The sequence below is a fragment of the Canis lupus genome, chromosome X, assembly GCF_011100685.1.
Source record: "Canis lupus familiaris isolate Mischka breed German Shepherd chromosome X, alternate assembly UU_Cfam_GSD_1.0, whole genome shotgun sequence".
NCBI lineage: Eukaryota > Metazoa > Chordata > Mammalia > Carnivora > Canidae > Canis > Canis lupus.
Genome location: NC_049260.1, coordinates 82084232 through 82110151, shown reverse-complemented (window position 1 = coordinate 82110151; position 25920 = coordinate 82084232). Strand labels below are relative to the sequence as shown.

General features: G+C 39.6%; 1 protein-coding gene across 5 annotated transcripts in view; it reads right to left on the bottom strand.

The window, feature by feature from the left end:
• LOC102157101 (NACHT, LRR and PYD domains-containing protein 12) overlaps positions 1-25618 on the bottom strand; it is a 41669-nt gene extending 16051 nt beyond the window's left edge. Inside the window, exons 1-5 of one of the 5 annotated variants that reach the window (XM_038588035.1) lie at positions 25545-25618; positions 10663-10750; positions 9469-9513; positions 5425-7084; positions 2853-2942 (exon numbers count right to left, since the gene is read on the bottom strand). In XM_038588035.1, coding sequence (XP_038443963.1) covers positions 2853-2942; positions 5425-7084; positions 9469-9513; positions 10663-10732 — 1865 coding nt within the window. In that variant the 5' untranslated portion in view covers positions 10733-10750; positions 25545-25618. Of the gene's footprint in view, positions 1-2852; positions 2943-5424; positions 7085-9468; positions 9514-10662; positions 10751-23963; positions 24010-24923; positions 24990-25161; positions 25452-25544 lie in introns of those variants that run through there. The other 4 variants (XM_038588033.1, XM_038588034.1, XM_038588037.1 and 1 more) reach the window with 4 other exon arrangements.
• Positions 25619-25920: the final 302 nt, after the last annotated feature.

The following is a 25920-nucleotide window of genomic DNA, read 5'->3' as shown; positions in this document are numbered from 1 at the left end:
ATGCCAAGGCCATAGCCAAGGCCTGGCCCTGGCTGTCAGGGAGCAGAACTGTGCACTTAATAGAAGCCAAGTTCTTAGAGGATGCCAGAATGAGGTCCCAGGAAGCAGAGAAGGTACAAAAAAGCACAGGAATTGATCTTGCAACTCCACAGATGGAGAGAGTGATGGCATGACCACTTTTCCACTTTCTGCAATGTGCTACATGAAAATCCAATCTGCACAGATCCCCATTGCTTTAAGCTAATTTGAGTGGGTTCCTGTTCTGGGCAACGAGATTATTTCCAAGTCATAAATGGGTACCAGAAAAATAGTTACACACCACAGATCAAAGAAAATGTCAGAACTGGCTGGGGAGGAGTGTCAGAGAGTTATGGGTAGTGAGGATGCCTGCATCCCAAGAGTCCCCAGGAATGAACCAGACAGGAAGCTTGTTCATGTTCTGAACAAGTTTTATCTCAAGAAATAATCAAAAACAGGCCTGGGGTTAACTCTGGGCATACCCAAAGATTTGCCACCCCTAAGAAACCTATCAGGACTACAAACAGGAGATACCATCACTAGCTGCAGACAAGGACTTCTATGGCTGTATATAGCTCCACAACAGGAGAACTCTCCCCATTCCCCAATGGGAGAACTGGGAACTCACACCACTGCCAAAGAGGTGAGTCAGCAACTTAGAGCACCCAGATGGTTTGCCAGTTTAGACAACAGACCAAAGTATGATGTTATCCTGAGGGATTCCCTCCCCCAACCCATCACCAGAATAGTAGTGGGAGGGGGAATCTGGCTACAAAAGGTCTCAGTAAATTCATGAATGTGAAATAAACATATCCCAAAGGGAAATCAGTTTTCAGAGAGGGGGGTAAACTGGGAAAAGAGGAGAGAATGGTCTTTGTCTCCTTTCTCATGATTAAGTGGTGTTGAGGGACACTAAATGTATGGTTTAGCCCACAGGTGGAAGGATGGTAAAGTGTCACACCTAGACCAGAGTAAGACAACACAACAGGAGGAGCCCTGGATATCACCCAGGGACTATGGGTCTAGAGCCTGAAGCTGTCATGGCCCTGGGATAGCTCTACACCAGCTGGTTGTGATTCTGGGCTGTCTCCTATTGGGGCAGGTGTGGACAATCATCAGGGTTGGGGGCAAGGTCCCTAACCTGCATTTTCAGAAATATCTCTGGGCTTCTTTACGTCTTTCTAGGGCAGGGTTTCCCAGCCTCATCACTCTCGACACTTGAGAATGAATAATTATTTGTTGCAGGGGGCTGTCCAGTACACTGCAGGATGTTTGGCAGAATCCCTGGCATCTACCCATTAGACGCCTAACTCTCTCTACCCCTAAGTTGTAACAACCAAAAATGTTGCCAGATATTGCTACTTGTCCACCAGAGAGCAAAACTGCCACTGTTTGATAACCATGGAAGCAAGGAGGTCTTTAGGGATAGTGAAGATGGGGGCAGGGGAGGGGAGAAAGTTGCAAGGAGAGCATCCTCAGCAATGCCCAGAGCTACAGGGGAGGCCTAAGATAGATAGGAAGTGAAAAGGGTTCACTGGGTCTGGTATTCACTTTTGATCTTTGAGCAGATCTGGGCTGGGGAGGGACAGAAGCCAAAGCACAAGGACTGGGGAATAAATAGGAAGCAAGAAAGTGCAGTTATGGGGAGCCCTCTAAGGACTCCAGGCTATGAAGGGAAGGAGTGGGGGTAGGACACAGGGCTGAAAGAGAGTTCTTTGGAATGTGGGAGAAACTTGAACTATGGGGAAGGAAACAGCTGAAGAAAGCCTAAAAACATAATATATATAAGGAGATAGACTCTGCCTATTCTATTGGAGGCATTATCCACTGAACTATTCAATGAAAAAAAATATGACAGCCAATTTTTTTTATGACAGCCAATTTTGTGTGTGTGTGTGAAACAAAACTCCCCAAAGTTCTGTAACTCTGCATATGTATATTATAGATTTATGTGTGCCTTATGTTCTAGATTAATGTTTGAAAAAGCATAGAAAAAATATCTGGAAAGACATTTAGCAAACAAGGAATTACCTAGTGAGGGTAAGATCAGAGTTGGGACAGTAAGCGGCAGGTGAGGTGCTGGGGATATAAAGTGGGGTGGGATTTGGGACAGTGGGGTGGAGGGCTTTTAGATTTTCATATATTTCTGTGTTGTGTAAAGTAAAATAAATGCTTACAAAAATACCCAAAAAAGTGTTATTTACTGGCTTGGGTAGATTTGGAAAGGTCACCTCTTCCTCAGACAGGAGGGAAGGAGAACAGACACTGCTCTGTGGTGAGGGATTTGGAAACAAGGGGGCTCCTGCTTGTGTGCTCCTGATGTGGGCTGATAAGCAGAAAGACACCTGAAAGAACAAGAAATGACAGTCACGGTGCGGGTGGGAAGCTTCTGAGCAATGGCACTCTGGGAAATAACTACAGCAGATGGAGGTGAGGCACCGTGGGAGAGAAAAAGATCACTGAGCAGCACTAAGTGGGATAGGACCCAACAAAGAAAACCAAGGAGGACGACAGTGACAACCAGGGAGAAGGGGGTAGGTCCAGGAGGTGTGCCAGACACAAATCTTTTGGATGTTTTAATCTGCCACCTACTCGCTATGGCAAAAATAGCACATACAAAAGGGGAAGAGGCTGGAGGGGCTGGCAGGGATCTGTGCCTGATTCTCTACTCCTTCTAGGTTTGTAGCATATCTTCTCAGTTGCTGTTCTGCTATGGAGAAGCTGAGCACTAGTTCTATTTTGCTTTCAGGTCTGGTCAGCTGGGAGTGCAATTTCTAGCGGCTCCATCTCTACCTTGCAAATACCTGAGTATTATAAAGAGAAGTTCAACTTACTTCAGGTCTTTGATTTTACAGTATGGATTACACAGTGCTTGGCAGAGCAATTGTAGCCGAGATGCTGGCAGATTGCACAGCTGTGAGGACCTAAAAGAGATGAAAAAGCAAAAATAATTTAAAACCAAATAATTAAAAATTTAAGTAATAGGCTAATTTTGGCTTCTCTTACCATACTAGTATTCATTTGACTCTTCCAAAAGCCTTAAGCGGCATTACCCCATTTTGCAGATAAGGTAATTAAGGCACAAAAAAAGTTACGGTTTTTGCCTAAGGTCACATAGGTAGGAATAGTAGGAAAGTCAGCACTCAGGTCTCACTTCAAAGCCCAAGCTATGTCACTGTGTGTCAGGCACCAACGTAAGCACTTGCCATATACAGATCATCTTAGCTGGTCCTCAATGCAATAATGGAAATTTTAATCACCATTTTGCAGATGGCTGAGACAAGTCAAATGACTTGCCCAAGCTATCTTTATAATACAACTATTGCTTGGTTGCCAGTACTAATAGAAAAATTAACAATCACCGAAAACTAGAAGAGTTCTTATGGTACTTCTATTTTTAGTTTTTTGAAGAACACCCAAAGAAAAAAACACTAATTCAAAAATATATATGCACCCCTATGTTTATAGCAGCATTATTTACAACAGCCACATTTTTTATGGAAGGAGCCCAAGTGTCCACCAATGGATGGATAAAGAAGATGTGGCAAATATATACAATGGAATGCTAGCCATAAAAAAGAATGAAATCTTGCCATTTTGCAACAATGTGGATGGACGTAGAGGGTATTATGCTAAGTGAAAGAAATCAGAAAGACAAATGCCACACAATTTCACTCATATGCTAATTTAAGAAATAAAATGAGGAAAGAAAAAAAATAAGCAGACTCAAAATACAGAGAACTAATTGGTGATTGCCAGAGGAGAGGTGGGTGGAGGATGGGTGAAATAGGTAAAGGGGATTAAGAGTACACTTCTCTTGACAAGCAATGAGAAATGGATACAACCATTGAATCACCATATAGTATACCTGAAACTGATACAACACTGTATATTAATTATACTCGAACAAAAAAAAAAAAGCAACTAGAAAAGTTCAATAGTAAACTCTCAGTCACCATGCTTATGAAAGGAATATTTTCGGTTAAATTTTGAAGAAAGTTTAAGCCCTCATAAAGGCAATAGGGCTAAGACAGAGGCTTCATTTAAGGCTGATTTTCTGGAAATTCAGAATGAACCAGGGACCCCTTTTTGTTTCTTTCAGTGTTTAAAAATTCTCTATGTATTTGGCCATTATTTTACTCTACAATATACAGTTGGGTTGAAGCTGTCAAGAACTTGTCAAGACACAGTAGCCAAGGTCCTTGGTAATTCCAAGTCCATGTAACTTCTACCCCTTCCACTCTAGTCCTGAACATAACTCTTGCTGCACTTCCCTTCCCCTTCCCACTTCCCTCAAACACACATATCCCATGCCCATTTCTACTTCTATGCTACTTCTCAATGAGGAAATAAAAGTATCAAAGAAAAGACTAGGGTTAGCTCTCTCCCAAGTACAGATTTCTGCCCACTCGCTTCTTCTTAAGGTCCCCTACCCCTCAGCTGGTCCCACAACTAAAAGAGTTGCAATGTCCATATTTTTTCTTTTCTTTCTTTTCTTTTTTTCTTTTTTTTTTCTTTTTGAGAGACAGAGCACACAAGGGAGGGAAGGGCAGAAGAAAAGAGACGATCTTAAGCAGGCTCCACACTCAGTGCAGAGCCCAATGTGTGGCTCCATATCACAACCCTGAGATGGTGACCTGAGCTGAAATCAAGAGTCAGACACTTAACCAACTGAGCCACCCAGGCACCCCAGCAATGTCCATCTTAACCCAAGTACTGAGAACAGACTTACGACCAGTGACATTTTCTAGATAACACAGGTACAAATATTCTTGGCTGCTTTAGTCAGTAAGTCAGTGTAACTCTATTTTTAGTATATAGAATCTGTATTATTTAAGTGGTTTACCTAAGCCTCTCTGAACCCTTTGTAAAGGTGCAAGCCTGGTAGAAAAAGCCCCAGCTTTACAGCAATATACACAGGAGTGCAGTTCTGGCCCTCACTAACCTGGAGCTCTTTGAGGCCTCAGTGATGAAGTATGTGTAGAGGAGAGTGATGACCAATTCAATGTTAAGCTTACCACCTTTTCTAGAATAGTCATCAACACCAAAATAGCAGAGTCCTCAATGATAATCTTGATGACTTATATGCTCATAACACTTTATAAAGCACATTCACAGAGTGACAGTGAAGACTAATATACACACACACTTATAGTGGCTAGCACAGTGCCTGGCACATAGTAAGTGCTCAGAAATGTTAACTTTCCTCATTGTCTACTTAGGCTAGCATTCAGTATGTGACCGATATTCAATAAATCCTTATTAGATTGACTGACATAAAATATGGAAAGCAGAGATTTATCAATAATTGTAAAAATGATCATGTGCCTGACTACTTGAAATAAACTAGAATGCCCATTGTTTCTAAAGGCCAAAACATGGGAGAATAGACATTAATATACTCACTGATTAAGTGCCGAAGCTGGTGGTATGAATGCAGAGGCTCGCTCTTCCTCCTCAAATCCAAGTAGGTGCTGACATTTCAGGGACACTGACAGGTGATTGTGACTGCTTTTTACACAGAATGACATAGCCAGAATGTCCATTTTTGTATAGGTAGGTTGAAGCAATATAATTGACTGTAAATCATCAATTATCCCTTTTGTATATTCCTCTTCCTGAATCTCATACAAACAATGAAACAAGTCCATTGGCTCAATCTGTAACCTAGAAGATTTATCCTTTATTTCTTTCTCAGTCCACTTCAATAACTCTTCTCGAAGTCCTGGAGAGATTTTTCTTCCAAAAATAGTTTCCACAGCCTTTCCCTTTCCTTTATGTAAGAGGCCAAATAAGAACTGTATCGTTAGTGATGAAAACCCTTTTCCATATTGTTGGAATATTTCTTGCCACGTTTTTCCCACTTGACCAAAAAACATCCAGTTGCTATCATTCTTCAGGACATAGAACACAGCAGTCAAGAACTCTTGGAAACTGAAGTGAAGGAAAGTGTAGACACTGGCACTTCCTTTAACTTTTTTCAAAAAGTGATTTAGAAAAGTGCAATTCATATCATATATTCCTATCCCATGTCTCCTGAGGTCACTGACTTCAAATAGGACCTGCTGGTTCTGCAGTCCATCTGCAGCCAAAGAGCAAAGGCCCCACAGGCAACTCTGTCCCTTCCACACTGAGATGCCTGTAAGGGTTTTAAGGCACTTGGAGAAGTAAAACAGATACACATCAGTCACGGTCTGAAGTGACCTCATAAGAGTCCTGTCGCCATCTCCCTGTGACTGCAGGACCCTGCAGATCATCCAGGAGATGATGGGAAGAGACGACATAATGTCAAGGCTTTCATTTTGTTGCAGCTCATAAAAGACCTTCATTGCTACAGTAGCACCTGAAAACTGACTCAAGAAATATGCTCTCTTTTCAGCATCTGTAAACCATACAATCTCTGCCTGGATATGTTGTTTTAACAGAGAGTGGAGCTTCTTCATGGTTGTAGGCCGGGCAGTTATCAGCAGGGAAGATTCAGGGAACAGTTTTTTCCTCACAAAACTACATAAGAGGGTCTCTACTGGCTTCTTCTCCTGGGGATTAGCACTAAGATCCTCTTCCTGGTTATCTACAGGGCACTGAAGCTCAGGAAATCCATCAAGAATGAACAGAAGCTTCTCTGGATACATAGGAATAACGTCCAGGATTGGTCCATCTATATCTTGGAAAGTGTTAGTGATCAGGTCAGCGGCACTAAGGTTAGCAATACTGTTTATTTCTCTGCAGTTTACATAGATGAGATAGTCAAACCTGCCTGGAGTAACCATTCCTGCTGCCCAGTCATACATGAACTTGTGCACTACAGCTGTTTTTCCAATCCCCGCACATCCCTGAAGCACCACAGTTTGGGATGAGCTGGAGCCCTCTTCATCAGGATCAAATACGTGTTCCATATCAATAAAATTATCTTGTTGAGGAATCCCACACGGTGTCTTTTCTGATATACCATGTTCTTTTACAACAAGCAGTCGTGACTCTATATGTTTGCCATGGTGATAACATTTATGGGCTCCTATGTTTAGGTATTTTTCTTTTAGATGTTTTCTAAACATTTCCTGGTAATCTAATGAGGTGACACCAAGAGTTAGTAATCACAGAATCCTAGACAACACAAACAGCTATAACTCATACCACCCTCTCCACTTGGGACATCTTAATAGGTCCTCCAATTTTACATGTCTAAAGCTGAGCTGTTGATTTCTACATGGGTGTCCACCCCCACCCCCAAAAAAAATCCTCCCCAGGCATCTCATCTCAGTTAAATGGTGCCACCAAGTGGCTCAGAAAAATGTTAAGAGTCATTCTTTATTTCTTTTCCTTCTCTTGAATCCTCCAAATCCAATCAATTAGTAAGGCCTATTAGATATACCTCCAAAATAAGCCTCCAATCCTTTCATTTATCATTACATCCTCAAATACCACCCAAGTACAGGGCACTATCAAGTCTTTCCTGGACTGCTAAAATAGCCTCCTACTCATCTACTCTAGCTTATCTATGGCTCCCCTTCACACAGAAGCCAATATGATCTTCTAAAAATACCAATTATATCATGTGACTGCCATGCCCAAAACCTTTCAAGAGCTTTTCATTGCACTTCATATGAAATCTCAAACTCTTATCTTATCTTACAAGGTATACCATGAATCACTCTCCTTCTCAGTCCCTAGGCTCAAGCCACATTAGCCTGGTTTCAGTTTCTCACAAATGCTATGTTATTTCTCACTTCAGGGCCTTTCCACTAGCTATTCTCTCTGCCTGGAACACTCTTCCTGCTCTTCTCATGGAGAGCTTCTTCTCATCCTTCAGATTTCAACTTAAACATTACTTCCTAGAAAAGGATTTGCCTGACCACTCAATTTAAAATCATGTCCTCTCTATTATTGCCTTTCCCCTCACTCTGTCTCCTCTTTACAGCTCTTATCACAATTTATAGTTGTCCTATTTATTTTTTCATTATCTGCTTTCCCACTAAACAATAATCTACATGAAGATAAGGACCTTATTTGTATTCTTCACCATAATACGTTAAGTACCTAGCATGGTGCCTGGCATATAGTAGACACTCAATAATTATTGCATATAGCTATAAATGCTTTTGAATTAAAAACAAGTCATTTGTTACTCCCACTCTGTGCCAGATACTTTACTAGCTCTTTATATGCATTTCTGATTTAATACTTAGCATAATCCCAGAAGTAGGTATTATCCACATTTTATAGCTGAGGAAATTGAAATTTATAACCAGGCTTATGTGTTCATGGGTGTACAATCTGCACATGTCTTATGCTCGGAAGGACCCATTGGTATAATGTTCTGCTGTTGCTATCTTGAAATTCTTAATACTTTTGAATAAGGGGTCCTGCCTTTTCATTTTACACCACATCCCATCAATTATGTAGCCAGTCCTGATTATTACATTAGATAACTTGTCCAATGGTAGAGACTTAATTAAGATTAAGGTTTGTCTAAAGCCATGGTCTGTGTGCTTAAATACCATACTATACAGCTTTTCACTTTCTGCAACTAGAAAAAATAATCCAAGGAGTCAGTTATCAAGTTCAAACTTCTGTTAAGTGAATGTCTAAGCTAGCATTTCCCAAATAAGCGTTCCTTGGAACACTATTTTGCAAGATATTTAAAAAGCTGTGGGAAAGATGTCCAGTGGTCAAATAAGTTAAGGGGAATGCACCCTTTATCTCCTTTTAGAGTTTCTCAATGCATGTTAGCATATCAAAGGATCTGAAATGGCCTACAGTAAAAATAAATAAATAGGCTAATTAACTTGGTTTAATCCAGCATTTCTGGTCTCAAATGACTATAGAACCCCTTCCTACAAGCAAAGTTATCACCGCCTGGACAACGGTGCTCTGTAGAACTGCGTGAGAAATCCTAATCTAGATAAGTGTTGGCAAACTTCCTCTGTAAAATTCTGGAGTTTAGGCTTTTGGGTCTCTGTTGCAGTTATTCAACTCTGCCATCTAAGCTTGAAGGTAGCCATACACAATATGTAAATGAGCGGGCATGGCTGCTTCTAATAAAACTTTATTTACAAAAACAGGTCCCTAGTTTGATTTGGCCCACTGGCTGTAATTTGCTGGCCTCAATTTAGATCACTCCTAAAACAGACAGGTCTGTTCTAGCCATAAAGCTCTGTACAAAAAAAAAAAAAACAAAAAAAAAACAAAAAAAAAGCTCTGTACATCTGGTACCTGACGACCATCAGTGGTCCTCCTAGTATTCAAATATGTATTCTATATGTTATAAAAGTCTATATGTTATGGCAATTTAGAGCTTCATAGATATTACCCCCTCCAAAAAATCAATGGTTACTGTCTAATGAATATGGGGGAAGAAATGGGAGTGGAATGTGGATGAGAAGCCAGGTTTTTAGGAGGCACTTTTCACAAAACAAAACAAAACAAAAGTAAAAGAGAGAAGACATCTACCTCTGAATTCTTTCCATGAAGATGGAGACTGAGAATTTGAAGCAGCTGTGGGAGGAAAGAGTTGAGATTAAGAGAAGCACAAATACACCTTCCAATTAAAACACGAAATATACAGAAATTTAGCCACATTGTTTCAGCCATTCCTGCTGTTCCCCCAGACAGAAATACAAGGAAGAAAGTCACCTCACATCTATTCTAACTCACCCACAAAATTATTTTTTAACTGAGACCTTCACACACATATATTTAGGGTATAAACATTTACATTTTTATGCTCTGTAAGGAAAATTTTAGGCATTAACTTAAAGCAGCACACATTATTTGAAGTGACTATTTCTGGTATTTTGCTTTCCATTGAGCATTAGCCTATTGCTTCTGTTGGAGATTGTTTTGAGCTTAATTTATTAGTGAGAAATAAGGCACTGCTGATGTTAGTGTAACATATATACAATGATTTAAGATTTGAATACATATACACATTCAACCCAAACACATATATAGATATATAGATAGAAATACACAAATATAGGCACATGTGCATGCATGCATACACACACACACACACACACACACACACACACACAGCCTCCACATTCCTATAGCTTTTTAGTACATGCACACCTTTAAAAGCAAGAGTGGGACTTATACTTGGGAGAAGGTATGAAAATGTGGATGGGAGGAAGCAGAGTCTGGAGAGGTAGATATAACAATGTCACAGAAATGGGCAGGCAAGTGAGTGGTCTGCTGATGATAATCAGTTTCTATTCCCCATAACTAAATATTTCTTGGAGCTCAGGAATCAGCCACAAGGGGAAGGACTCCAGCAATCTTCACTCTTTGCTCTTTTGTGCTGCCTCCTGTGAAAATCTGTGGTTACAGTAAAGGGAGAGACTTGAGTCTTTTAAGATTATAAATGCTTTTGGGATCATGGAAAACAGTAGAAACCACAGTTGCTTCTTCTCTTTTCTTTTTCCTCATTTTGGAAAACACAAAAATTGTGGAGACATTTTTAAGAGATTATTAATGGGTAAATACTGTATCCATGTAGCATCTCAATATACACAAACCTATACACTGCAACACAATGTTAAAGATTCCCCCCAAAAATCCCAAAGTCCACGAGGAGAAGTAGGAGAAAAAGAATGAACAGGATTATCTATATTATACCATCTCTTACCTCATTCAGTTACTCACCTTTCTGTTCAGATAATAAACTCCAAGTACAGGCAGGTTCCATATCTTTTCTTTTCTTTTGACTGGTCATCCTGGCAAATCAAGAAGACTGTAATCCAAAACAGAAATGATGACTGAAAGGCCTAGTGGAAGCTCAAAGTAAAAAGGAACTCAAGAAAGACTACTCCAGGCACTATAGAGTTAGGGAAGAGAGAAGGCCCAATAATCAAGTAGATTTGCTAGGGTGGGACTACGGGATCACATGAAGAAAGATCAAAACCAACAGTCTTTAACTTGAAGAGGAGAAAAACTAAAAGAAGGTAGAATGTCTGTAAACTTTTGAACAGTACAAATATGGGAAATGTGAAATTGGGCTCTGAATTGGGTTACTAAGAGAAGCACAGGATTTAGAGAAAACACCTCTAATGTCTAGGGTCAAGATAAAAAAGAATGACTGTGTCTTTCCACAACATATTTTTGGTGCCATTAATAAAGGAAGAATTCTAAGACCTTAGATTGGAATACTGTGGTATAAGAGAAACAATCTATAGTATTAGGAGATATAGGCCCTAGTTCCATTTCTATAACTATAGACCTATGGACCTTGAGTAAAATTCTTTCTGGATCTGTTTTATCATTTTCACAATGATAGAAGAATTCTAGAAGAATTCTAAGACCTTAGATTGGAATACTGTGGTATGAGAGAAACAATCTATAGTATTAGGAGATATAGGCCCTAGTTCCATTTCTAGAACAATGGACATATGACCTTGAGTAAAATTCTTTCTGGGTCTGTTTTATCATTTTCACAATGGCTGAGGGAATGTTTGCCCAGGTTTCTCTCCAGGTTGAACATTGTAAGATCAGTGGTTCTCAGTCCTAGCTGCACATTAAAATTACCTTCATACCACCCTCCATAATTTTTTTTGCAATATTACTTATCACTTTATAACACACTTGATAATTTTCTTATGTATAATGCTTATAATTCATTTTCATTCTTTCCCACCTAAATTGAAGTATTGGCCCCAATTCTCAACCTTTGCCATGAACTTTGCAAGTCTACACAGCAGAAGTGAGGCTTATTTTCCCAGCTCTTGTGTTTGCGCTCAGCCTTGAGACTTGCTTTGGCTAATAAAGTACACACAGATGTAACTTAAGCAGGGGCTTGAAATATGCTTGCACAGTTGGACATGCTCCCTCTTGCAATTCTCCCACTGGCATGAGATGAGCCATGAGAGACACAAGTGCCAACTAGTCCACTGGTCTAAGGAGAAATGCATGAAACAGAGCCATACCAGTTTACTCAGTCCTGAAGCACGAAAAGTTGTCATCCCAACCTAAATCAGAGTTGCCCAACAAAGCTCTGCTTAATCAGCTTGAATCCTGGCTAGGCTCCAGAAATGTGAGAATAAGTACTTAATAAGTTCTTAGTTTTTCATGCCACTAAGATTTTATCGTTGTGTTACGTATCATTGTGACAATACCTAACTGATACATCCTGCTAGGAAGTAAATACCTAGAAAGTATTTAGCATAAAGAAGACATTAAATATTCATTGAACAGGAGCACCTGGGTGGCTCAGCTGGTAACGCATCTGCCTTTGGCTCAGGTCATGATCCCAGGGTCTTGAGATTGAGTCCCACGTCAGGCCTCCTGCTGAATAGGGAACCTGCTTCTCCCTCTCCCCGCTGCTTGTTCTCTCTCTCTCTTTTAAATAGATAAATAAAAATTCAAAAATCTTTTAAAGATAAACATATGCTTATTGAAAAAATTGGGATGAATGAATAAAAGCGTTTTTTAAAAAAAATCCAAGGCCAAGTCTGCATTCCTGATAAATTAAATCAGAATTTTTGATGATGAGATTTGGTATTGACTTTTTTTTCAAAGCTCCCCAGGTGATTCTAATACACAGTCAGGGAAGAGAGCCACGATTCTAGATTCAGTTATTTTTGATAGAGGAGAGTTTATTGGTAAAGCACACAGGCTTTGGAATCAAATAGAAGTGTTCAAGCTCTGACTACCACTTATGATGTGACAACTATTGAATTAATATCTCTAAGCCTCAGATTCTGCAACTGTTAAATAGGAATAACAATAGTACTTTCCTTATAAGGTTATTTTTTTAAAGATTTTTATTTACTTATTTGATAGAGAAAGAGCACGAGCAGGGGGAGAGACAGGGGGAGAGGGAGAAGCAGACTCCCCATTGAATGGGGCGCCCAATAGGGGGCTCGATCCCAGGATCCTGAGATCATGATTTGAGCTGAAGGCAGGCGCTTAACCAACTGAGCCACCCAGGCACCCTCCTTATAAGGTTATTATGAGCATTAAATGAGATAATGCATATAAGGTCTCCAGTACATTACACGGTATGCAGCAGAGGCTCAATAATCCTAAACTATAGCTAATATTGGCATTGCTGTATCATTTGATATGGAATAGAAATTACTTTGAACTCATGTAGACCTTAAACTCCATTTCCACTGCTTTCTAGCAATATGTTGAATAAATTGCTTAAACTCTGAGACTACAGTAACCCATCTATAAAATATGGTGATAATAATAACTTCATTAATGTGTTGTGAGGATTAAATAAGGCAACATACATAAAACATTTAGCACATGACCAAGTACAATATAAGAGGGAAAATAAGCTGGCATTTATTATAACTGACAGAAGTTACATTCCTTTAAGATCTCCACATAACAACTTCATTCTTACGAGATGGAATGTTCCCAGCATAGAGCTATAGTCCTATGCCCTGGATTTTTTCCCCAATTACTAGGAATATCATGTCCTCCAAAACATAGAAACAATCCTCCAGTTACAAATTGCTCCAAGAAGTGTTCTTGCCCTCAGGTAATGATGCTGAAGGGATGGCATTGGTCATTTACTCTCTTCCTGGGAAATTTCAATCATGTTCATTATTTCAATCGTCCTTACAACCTCTAATTCTTTATCGCAGTAGCCTTCTACTCTGCAATCTATGTTCATACATCTGAAGGCTTCTTCAACACAACACCACCACCCCCACTTAGATGTTGACATCTGTCTTTTTATTTCCTTTCATAGCTTTTATTTGGTTCCTCCAGCATTCTTTCACTGATCTGTGTTCTAATGAGAAACTCTATCCCTCTTAGTGGTATAATCAGATTCTCTTTGCCTGAATTTAAAAGCCTGAGTGGAGACTTACAAGTCCTGAAGTTCTGCCACCCAAATGCTCCAAGCTTTCTTAGTTCTGGACCTCCTTGAGGCTTTGTTTTTCAGCATTTCCTTTGGTTTTGATCAACTCCAGTAGTCTTCCCCAAATTCCTATCTTTGCTTAAGTTACTCAGAACCAAGTTCTATTGCCTGTGGCTAAAAAATCCTGACATAGAAATTGTACCAGAAAGTGAGTTACAGTCAACAGACCTTTGGGGAATTATGGGGATATTTTATAACTGGTTATTAGGCTGAGTAAAAGGCTGTGAGATGGCTCAAATTCCAGGATAGCAAAGCAGTGTCTATTGTACTAGGATCTCCACTAGAACATATCGCATCTTTAATGCAAAGTAGTACAAGATGCCCTCTCCAAGGAGACAAATCAAAGTAAGATGTCTCCTCTGGGCGGCTGAATTACAAAATGGTAAAATGGTGTTTCCTTCTCTGGGCTGGAGCAGCACCAAGCTAGGAACACAAGTTAGACAGCAGAATATGCGCTAATTTCAGTCCCTACTCAGATGCTTGGCCCTATGCCTTTTCAGTCAACAAACTACAACTTTTCATGGTGACTCTACATGGTATCCATGTTGCTAAAAATAGGAAAGAACTGCTACAAATTTAACATCAAATCTCACCTCCAGGGCTAAAATGAGACTGTACTTTTAAAAATTGGTATTTAATTCACATATCATAAAATTCACCCTTTTAAAGTATACAATTCAATGATTTGTAGTGTCTTCACAAAGTTTTACAACCATCACTATCTAATTCCAGAACAGTTTTATCACCCCCAAAAAGACACTGTGCCCATTAAGCAAACACTGCCCATTCTCCCCACCCCACATTCTTTAGAAACCACAATTCTACTTCCTATCTCTAAGGATTTGCCTATTCTGGATGTTTCATATAAATAGAATAGTACAATAATGGTGTCTTTTATCTGGCTTTTTTCACTTAGCATAATGTTTTCAAGGTTCATCCATGTTATAGCAATGTATCCACACTTCATTCCTATTTATAACTGAGTAATAAATTCACTTCACATTCACTAGTATGGCTATAATTTTAAAAATGGAAAATGGTAAGGATATGGAGAAACTGGAACCCTCATATATTGCTCATGGGAATATAAAATGGTGCAGCCACTGTGGAAACATTTGGCAGTACCTCAATAAGTTAAACATACAAATAACATATTACCTGGCAATTCCACTCCCACATATATATCCAAAAGAACTGAAAACAGGTATTTAACACAAAAATTTGCACAAGGATATTCATAGCAGCACTATACTCAATAGCAGAAATGTGGAAACAACCCTATTGTCCATCAGCTGATGAATTAATAAGCAAAATGTGGTATATACTCACAACGAAATATTATTCATAGTCATAGAAATTACATTTAGTGTTTGCTAGGAATTGAGAGAAAAAAAGAAAATGAGCAAAATATTTGAATAAACCTTTCACAAAGGAAGATATACAAATGGCCAATAATAGCACATGAAAAGATGCTCAACGTCATTAGTTATTAAGGAAATGCAAATAAAAACTACAGTGAGGTTCCACTTCATACCCACCAGAATGGTTAATATTAATAAAATAGACCCTGCCAAATGCTTATAAGGATGTTGGTGGGAGAGAAAAATGATACAAAGATATAGCAGTTTCACATAAAACAAAACATACACCTATTCTATGACCCATAAATTTCATTCCTAGATATTTACCACTCCCCACTGCAATATATATACATTTTTTCACAAAATAATTACACAAGAATGTCTACAGCAGTTTTATTCACAATAGCCCATACTAGAAACAGCCCAGGTATCCATCAACATAAGAATGTATAAGCAAACTGTGATCTATCCATACAATAGCGTTATTCAATAATAAAAAGGAATGAAGTATTGATACAAGCAACAATGTGAATGAACCATGCAGAGAGAGCTTTACACAAAAGAGTATGTTTTGTGTAATCCCATTTATACGAATTTCTAAAATGTGCAAAACTAATCTATCACAATAAATCAGAATAGTGACTACTTCTGGTGAGGAAGAGGAGATGAGGATTAACTGCAAAAGAGGAATTCTTTGATATGACAGAAATGTTCTGTATCTTGATAGAGGTTTTGGTTATGCCAGTTATCAAAACTCATCCAATAAAACACATGATTCTTGTATTTCACTATGCATGCTAAAGGAGATAGATAATGGAATATTATTCAGCCATAAAAAAGAAATCTTGCTGTTGCAGGAAGTCATCAAGAGGATGTGACCTCCTTACTCCCTCCCCCATCCTTAGAATGTGCATTCCATTTGCCTTCCCCACTCTCAGAAGCTGTTCCAAGGACATAGTCTTGAGAGAGAGTAAAGTGTTGTTGAGCCCATCTAGATGGTATACATGACTAAAACCCCTTGAGGCCTCTATATAAACTTAAGATTCTGGTGGGCAAGTGTGAAGATCTACTCCTCTTGCAGCTGCCCAAGACAAGCCTCACACATAAGCTTCCTTGCTTATTAAACCTGCCACCTACCAATCTGAGGTAGTCTGCCTCTATCTTCCTTCTCTCCCTGCAAACAAACACCTGCCATTTTCAGCAACATGGATAGACCTTGAGGGCATTATGCTAAGTTAAGTAAGTCAGACAGAGAAAGACAAAAACTATATGATCTCACTTATATGTGGAATATAACACAAAACAAAAAACTAGTCCACAGATACAGAGACAGATTGGTGGTTGCTAGAGGCAGTGGATAAGGGGTAGGTGAAATGAGTGAAGGGAGTCAAAAGGTACCAACTTCCAGTTATAAAATAAATAAGTCATGGGGATGTAATGCATAGCATGGTGACTATAGTTAATAATACTGAATTGCATATATGAAAATTATTAAGAGAGTAGATCTTAAAAGTTCTCATCATAAGAAAAACAATTCTGTATGGTGATAGGTATTATTATTTTTGGTGATAGGTATTAACTAGACTTGCTGTGGTGATCATTTCACAATATACACAAATATTGAATCATTATGTTATACACCTGAAATTAATATAATGTATGCTAATTATATCTCAGTTAAAAATCAATAATTACTGGAATAGAAAGCAAACAATAAGAATAGAGTAGATCAATAAAAGGAAATGCTAGTTCTTTGAAAAGACTAATGAAGGGGCTCCTGCGTCCCTGGGCTCAGTCAGTTAAGTCCTGACTTCAGCTCAGGTCATGATCTCAGGGTCCTGAGATGGAGCCCCGTGTCTGGCTCTGCCCTCTGTGGGGAATCTGCCTGTCCCTCTCCCTCTCCCTCTGCCCCTCCTCCTGCTCACGCTCTCTCTCTCTCTCTCTCATATAAGTAAAACATTTAAAAAGAAAAAGATCACATCTGAAACTAAGTATGTACTATATGTTGGCTAATTGAATTTAAATTAAAAAAAAAAAGACTATAGAGTGCTTGGGTGGCTCAGTCAGTTAAGTGTCTGCCTTAGGCTCCGGTCATGATCCCAGGAGCCCCACATCTGCCTCCCTGCTCAGCAGAGAGAGTCTGCTACTTCCTCTCCCTCTGTTCCTCCCCTCCCCCCACTTATGCTCTCTCTCTCTCAAATAAATAAAAATATTTTTAAAAATTAAAAAAATAATAAATAAGACTAATAAAATGGACAATCTTTTAGCAAGTATTATTTCAAAAAGAAGGCACAAATTAAATAAAAGGGAGCCAAGTTACAAAAATGGAGATTTAAAAATGATCAGAAAATTACTTTTTAGAAGTACTATGTCCTATGTTTTTTCTATGTATAACTTTTATACCAACAACTTAAAGCTAGGTGATATGGATATTTCCCAAGAAAATAAATAACTAAAGTTGGCTTAAGAAATAAAAAACTTAAATAGACCAATTAATCATAGAAGATGTGAAATGATAATAATCTACTTCAAAAGTCACCATCCCAAAAACCTTTGTGGGAGAGTTTGACCAGTTGTTTAGGAACAGATTAATCAAACTTTATATAAATTTTCCATAGCAAAGTAATAGAATGGAAATGACACCATACAGTCATAAGGCTAATATCACCTTCATATCAAAATTGACTACTAAAAGGAAAGAAATTATAGACCCATCTCACTTATGAACTTAGATATAAAAAAATGCATAACCTTAATATCAAAATCAAACAAGCACAGGAAAACTATAGGCCATCATTTCTTTTTACAGGTGTGCAAATGGCATTTTTGGTAGGACAATTCTTCCTTTAGCATTCCTGGTCCTCATCTACTAAATACCAGTAGGATCCCCCCCCCACCCCCCCCACACACATACTGACAACTAAAGGACTTCCAAACATTTCCAAATGCCTGCTAGAGGGGTGCTTCAGCCCCAGGTGGAGGATCAATGCTACATCTCCTTTGTGAAGACAGATACAAAACTGCTAAATTAGTCCCTCAAATTCTATAGTATATTTAAAAAGATACATCATTAATCATACATTAATCCTAGGAAAAAAGGGATATTTTACATTTACACGTCTGTTAATGGGCAACAGGGCACCAACTCCTTACTTGGAAAATTAACAATTACAGGGAAAGAGTTAAGCATTTATCCTGTCTTTCCTATAGGACCTGTATTTTAGGCTTACCAAATAGCCATAGTAGATGAGGGATAGTTCTTAAAGAGTGGTATGCTAGCCAACAAATGCTGAAAGAATGATAGAATCGTTACTTTGAAATCCTTAACAAAATAACTGTTTCAGATAACAGTTAACCAAATGGATGGTAAAGCCATTAGGTGAAAAGATGATGGAGAATATTACACTGAAGGGATAAGACTATCATCATTTCTATTCTCTTTCAGTATTACTAAAAGACGAGAAAACTCTGTAAAAGGAAGTACACAGTATCAACTATGAGACAGTCTCACCAAATAATAATAAAGACTCTAATCAAGTGTTTAGCTCTAAAAAAACAAAAAAACAAAAAACAAAAAAAAGTGTTTAGCTCTAACTTCCAGTAAACAAGGAATATAGGCAATATAAAAATAAATAAAAGAGCACTTCAAGGAAGTAATTAGTCAAATCCATGTTGTGAGAGAGTCTACAGGACAACTGGAAGTATCTTCAACAAACCAATGGCATGAAAATAAAAAAGAGGAGGTATTGCTCTGTCTTAGCTTTTTTAAAAACTTGAAAGAAACTTATGCAACAAGTTAGTTGCTAGGAAACTTAGTACAACAAGTTAACCTTGGTTGGATCCTGACTGGAACAAACCCCAAGGATAAAAATATATTTTAGACAATCGGGAAAATTTGTATGGGTGTTGGGTTTTAGTGTGATAATGGCATTATGATTGTACGAGAAGATTTGTTTGTGCTATAATTTTTTGTGATGCACACTGAAATATTTAGGAATGAAGTCAGATAACATTCATGATTAGCCTAAAACATCCCAGTAGAAAAGGGGGGTGGGGATAGCTGAACCAAGTAGGACAAATGTTGCTACTGAAGTTGAATTATGGGTACATGGGGTTTATTTTGTTCTCTACTGTTATTTATGTTTGGAAATTTTCATAACTGAAAGTTTTTAAAAAATTTTTATTTATTCATGAGAGAGACACACACAGAGAGAGGCAGAGACACAGGTACAGAGAGAAGCAGGCTCCCTGTGAGGTGCCCAATATAGGACTTGATCCCAGGGCCTCGGGGTCATGCCCTGAGCCAAAGTCAGATGCTCAACCACTGAGCCACCCAGATGTCCCCGTAACTGAAAGTTTTTAAAACACTATCAATGCAATTCAATTCAATGCTTTAACAATTTAAAGGAGAAAAACCTAAATGTCCACCTTACAGGTAAAAAAGCAAATGACAAACTTTCATATCCATTCTTTCTTTTAAAAAATAAGCCCCCAAAAAGTAAGCCATAAAGAAAATGTAGTTAATAAAGAGCAATTGCCAAAAACCCACCATAAGCATTTTAGAAGCATTCCTATTTTTTTAAACTTAAACTTTGTTAGTTAACATACAATGCAATATTGGTTTCTGGAGTAGAATTCAGTGATTCACCACTTACATACAACATCCAGGGCTCATCACAAGTGCCCTCATTAATACGCATCACCTATCTAAGCCCTTTCCCCCTCTATCTCCTCCCTCAATCAACCCTCAGTTTGCTCTGTCGTTAAGTCACTTATGGTTTGTTTCCCTCTTTCCTTTTTTAATTTTCACCCTTCCCATATGTTCATCTGTGTTCTTTCTTAAATTCCACATATAACTGAGATCATACGGTATTTGTCTTTCTCTGATTTATTTCACTTAGAAGCACTCCTATTAAAGGGAAGGATAAGATAAGGATGTCTGATATCATTGCTACTATTCAATCTTATACAGGGTCCTAGCCAATGCATTCAGGCAAAAACAATGCACATAGAATACAGGTTGAAGACAAAGAGACAAAACTATCAATATTTGCACATAATCTGTATGCCTAACTAGAAAATCCAATAGAATCAATTAACAAACTATTAGAAATAAAATAGAATTAAGTAAATTTGCTGGACACACATGATTTCACACAAAACTCAATAGTTTTCTTATACACCTATAATAATTATAAAATGAAAGAAAAAAATCCTGTTAATAGTAGTAACAAAAACTATAAAGTATCTAGAGGGACGCCTGGGTGGCTCAGCGGTTGGGCGCTAGAAATGATCCAAACAAGATATGTTCAAGACATTTATGGAGAAAATCATAAAACATTACTAAAGAACTAAAAATTTGAATAAATGGAGAGCCATACCATGTTTATTCATAAAAAAGGAAGACGTAATAAAGATGCAAATTCTCCCCAGTTAAATCTGTAAACTCAATGCAATGTCAACAAAAATCCCAATAAGATTCTATATGGGTAAGATGATCCCACTATAATATCCATATAAAAAGGTAAACATGCAAGAATAACAAAATATTTGAAGAAAAAAAGAAAGCTCTTTCCCATGCTAGATATCAAACATGTTACATAAAACTATAGAAATTAAAAATGTGGTATGATGCAGGTATAAATAAATGGATCAGCTGAACCAAATAGAGAATCCTGAAATAAATCTAATACATATTAAAAATCTAGTATTGACTAAAGATAGCATTTAGAAGTCAGTAGAGAAAGGAAAGAGAGAGGCATGTACAAAGATTTACATTGTATCACATTTTATATTAGCAAAAAGTTGTAAATAACCGAGTCAGTGGGGAAATTGCTGTAAAAATTGTAGCCTATCTGTTCTGCAGAACACTATGCAACAGTGAAAAAGAACAAGTTAAATTTATATGTACTAACATGAAAAATTTTCAGACATAATGTTGAGTGAAAGCAGCAAGTAGCAGAGCAATACATAGAAGCATGATACAATTTATATCTTTTATTTATTTTTTTAAGATTTTATTTATTTATTCATGAGAGACACACAGAGAGAGAGAGAGAGAGAGAGAGAGAGAGAGAGAGAGAGAGAGAGAGAGAGGCAGAGGGAAGCAGGCTCCATGCAGGGAGCCCAAGGTGGGAATCAATCTCGTGTCTCCAGGATCACGCCCTGGGCTGATGGCAGTGCTAAATTGCTGAGCCACCAGGGCTGCCCAATTTATATCTTTTAATAACACTAAGTAATACTGTATATTCTGTGTACATGAAAGAGAGAGAGAGGAAGGGGAAGGGAGAGAGAGAGAACGTTTGCAAATGAATAGAAAAAGGTTTAAGAGAAGATAAGCTAAACAAACAGTGAGTAGAGGAGAGGCAGGGAGGAAATCAATTATGACAGAGGTTTTAGCCCTCCCTTTAACGTTCTATTCCTTTGAAAGAAAAATGTATATATTCACATGTCAAATGTGAATTAAGTACAAAAATAAGAAATTTAAAATCAGCATAACAATATGAATGAGTCCAGTTATGTAAAAAATTCCATATAAGTACTTATTTTTAATATAAATGCATGGAAAAGATACCGTAGACTCTATATTGTTCTGATCTTTTACCATGAATAATATATATAATATAAATAATATATATTTATTATTGAATAATTTAAAAATAAAGACATGAGGGGTGCCTGAGTGGCTCAGTCGGTTAAGTGGCTGCCTTTGGCTCAAGTCATGATTCCAGGGTCCTAGGATCGAGCCCCACATCAGGCTCCCTGCTCAGAGGGAAGTCTGCTTTCCCCTCTCCCTCTGCTTCTCCCCCAGCTTGTTCTCTCTGTCTCAAATAAAAACTTAAAAAAAATAAATACATGGAAAGAGTCAGACACATTAAGTAGAAAAAGCCAGTTGCTATTTTATATATATAACTATATTGTATACAAATACAATAAAAGTATACATGTATCATATGTGTGCATATACATACATATATTCTAATGTACACACACAAAAATACAAACTGGACTTTCACAATTTACATACTCTTGTATTTGATTATTTTTTATAATGAGCATATAGGTATGTCTTACTTAAGAAATATTGTAAAAATTTTGCCATATATATATATATATATACATATATCAAATTATTATGTTCTACACCCTAAACTTATACAATGTTATATATCAATCAGATCTGAATCAAACTGGGGGGAAATAATTAACATACAAATACAGAGAAATCTGATTATGTCATTCAGCTACTTAAAACTCTTTTAAGAGGAGTATTCCCGCTGCTCCTAGAATAAAACCTAAAATAATTAAGAAAACTTGCCATTCAAGCTCAGCTCTCCCCCTTGCTTTATATGCCCTAGGCACAGGAGATGCCTATCAGTTCTTCAAGTCCTTTATACTGTTCTAGCTTCCGGTCTCTGCACAGGCTACTTTTTCCCTCTACTTGGGACACTTCAGGCACCCCTCATCCACCTCCATCTACCCCAATTGATCCTTCAGTTCTCATCATTTCCTCAAGGAAGCCTTCCCTGACACAGGGTCAGGTCTTCCATAAGCCCTCCATAAGCCCTAATGGAACCCTTCTTTTTCCTTCATAGCTCTTCTCACAGTTTGCAGTCTTCTATTTATAGGGTGGGATTATTAATTCCAATTATCACTCTCTCTAGACAGGAAGCTCCACGAGAGGAGGATTTTTGTCTGTCTTGTCATATCCTGATATCTAGCAAGAGCTTAGCAAATATCTGCAAAAGAAATGACTGCTTCTTGTTCATCAGAGTGGACTTTGACTTTGGCACTAGCTCCATTTTCTTCCCCATGGGTGTTATGCCATATGTTGGCAAATTGAACCCCAATAAAAATTAATTAATTAATTAATAATTAAAAAACCCCTGCCATCATATAAGCAAACTCAATGACTATGGATCACTCACCCAATTGTCCCTTGATCTACCCTCATTGTACCTTGATCTCTACTTCTACAATCCCTGATTACATGTCACTTCACTTGCCATTTCTAGCCACTAGTGTTCCAGACCATCTGCTAAACATGGGACCATTCCACTTTAGAATTCCTGAACTCCACTATCTCAATCTCTGGCTATAACCTCCCACTCTTGTTACTTGTTGGTGCTCAGAATACCCACTCATTAAGATCTCCATCCTTTGATTTCTCCCATTCTCCAGGTCATTACCTCCTCGGTTTTACTCTGTAGCCAGTCTAGTCTCCATAGTACACCACTGTAACCACTCTCTAATTAGCAGCCTCACTGCTCTTACCATTTTTAATCTACCATTTTACTGAGCATTTACTATGGGCCACTCTGCATGCATTAACTTTGTAACTTCTCACAACTCCTAAATGAGGTAGAGACTACCAGTGTCCCCTTTTATGGATTAGGGAAAGGATTCTTCTTTTAAAGGAAAAGATTCTTAAAGAGGGGAAGTAATTTGTTCAAGGTCACACAACCAGAAAGTGGTGGAGCAGGGTGGAGCTGGGATGTGACCCCACAGCAGTCAGTACTCTGAATCAGTCAGTAGGTTATTTTGTCACAGAGGGAAAGGTAACTCTAACTACAACAGGGAAAATGAACCATGGGAGGAAAGAGGGCAATTGTGAAGGCTTGAATACCAATGCAGCAATCCAGGTGAGAGCTGATGGTGGACTAATTATTATCTCCCTGAATGTGGCAAAGAATTCAAAATAAAATCCCACTTACTTCAGCCCTGTGACTTTACAGGATAGGCTTGGTGGGCTTTGTATGAAGAAGATGGCACAACTAGGTGTGCCTAGAAGAGACCAAAAAATAGATCACCAGTTTATACATTTTTCCAGAATAAGATGTTTAACTTCTCTGGAAAGATATATATTTCTACTTTTGCTGCCATTTATTAAATACTTCCATGTGCTGGGAATTTAGTGTAGTGTTAGTTACACTCCCAACAACCCCGTGAGCGACTACCCCGTTTTATAGATGAGGAAAGTGATACCCAGGAAGATGAAGACAATGGCTTAGGGTCCCAAGGTTAATTAATGACAAAGATGGGCTCAGACCTCAAGCCCGCTGGTCTCCTTTTAGTCTCTTTTCCCCCAAAGCGCCAACTTAGCAAGGCGCTGACCAGCAGGTCTGAGGCTAGTGAGATCGTCGTCCGCCCCACCCCCTCCCACCCCCGCTCCTGTGTCCTGGCTTTAAAGGATGGCCACGAGATCCCCTTCCGTAGTCGTTCACTGGGCGGGAGGGGAGAAGGCAGAGCGTGTCATCCCGCCTTGTCACCCATCTCTGAGGGCACCAGGACCCGGAGGCATAGCAAACCCAGCCTCGAAGTCACGCGGAGCCCGCGGCGGGCCCGCAGAGCCGGCGACGGCTCAGTCACCTGTCCCCTTCCTCCTCTCACACAATCTAAAGGGACCTATTTGGGGTTTCTACCCCTTGAAGCCATGATATGAGTGGCCACAGATGGCCGTCCGCGGGCCCAGGAGCCCTCTATGCTTATATGCAAACCGTGTGGAGTTTTTTTTTTTTTTTTGGGGGGGGGGTGTTGTTGTTTTAAGGAGATGGTCAGTAATTTTCCCCGATTTTCAAAGGGGTCATGTCTTCCCTCCCTCCCCACCTGAGAAATGGCAAGTTAAGAGTCACGACTTTAGGCTCTGCCAGCCCGAGCTTCTCTGACATCTTTACCTCAGTCCCGCACGCACGCAGTGTCAGTCCCACCCCCGGCGTCAGCCAGCAGTCCTTTCCGTTTTCCCCTCCCCCTGACGCACGCCTATACGCAAGCACCCCACACGCACGTACCCCACACGCACGCGCTCCGCGCACACGCTGCCATTCTCCACGCACAGCTCTGCATATACACACCGCCCGAAAAGTTGCTGCGCCAGCGTGCGCGCGCGCGTCCCGCACGCCCCTTCACACTCACTTATTCCTCGCGCCCAGGCGCCTCTGCCCACCCCTCCGCACGCGCATCTCCTGCTTCCAGCTCAGGGCTCCTGGGGGGCTGGCGGGGCCGGACTTCCCCTGCTGCCCAGCTTCTCCGGGCGCCGAGTTGCCGCACCAGCGCGCTCAGCTCACCCCGCCTGAGCTGGCGGCAGCTCCACAGGCCCGTCTGACTGGGCCGCCACTTCCTCCTCACATCCCAGGAGACACCGGGCGGGGTGTGGCACCTCGCGCGCTTGGCCACCAGGGCGCTTATAGGACAGGGCAGCTAGCCACTTGGGCAGAGGGAACTCTCTCAATTTCCTCTCCCTCCGAACGGGATGTTGGGGAGAGGGGGCGTTTCTCATCGCTGGGAAAAGCGCTCACCTGGTTCCCAAAGCCAGTTGGCCCTTCCTCTATTTCCTGCCAGAGGGAAGGGATACGGAGAGGGAGCCAAGGTCTTTGGGGCGGGAAAGGGGAAATGACTCAGAGAAGAGGCGGCTCGGAGGGAGGGACCGACCTGGAAAGGGGGGGCACTGGGATGTGGGAGGAAAAGGCTTTCCTTTTGGGAAAGCCACGGTAGGGGCGGTTTTGAGGGTGTCTTACACAGTCGTGCAAATCCTTCCTGGTCAACTCCAAGTCCTGGAGCCACCGGGTGGGAATATTTCTGAAGTGCTGGGCCTTAAAACTCCTCGTTTACACACACACACACCGCCCCCGCACCAGAGGCAGCTAAGGCCAAGAGCCTGGCTAGTTGCTCACA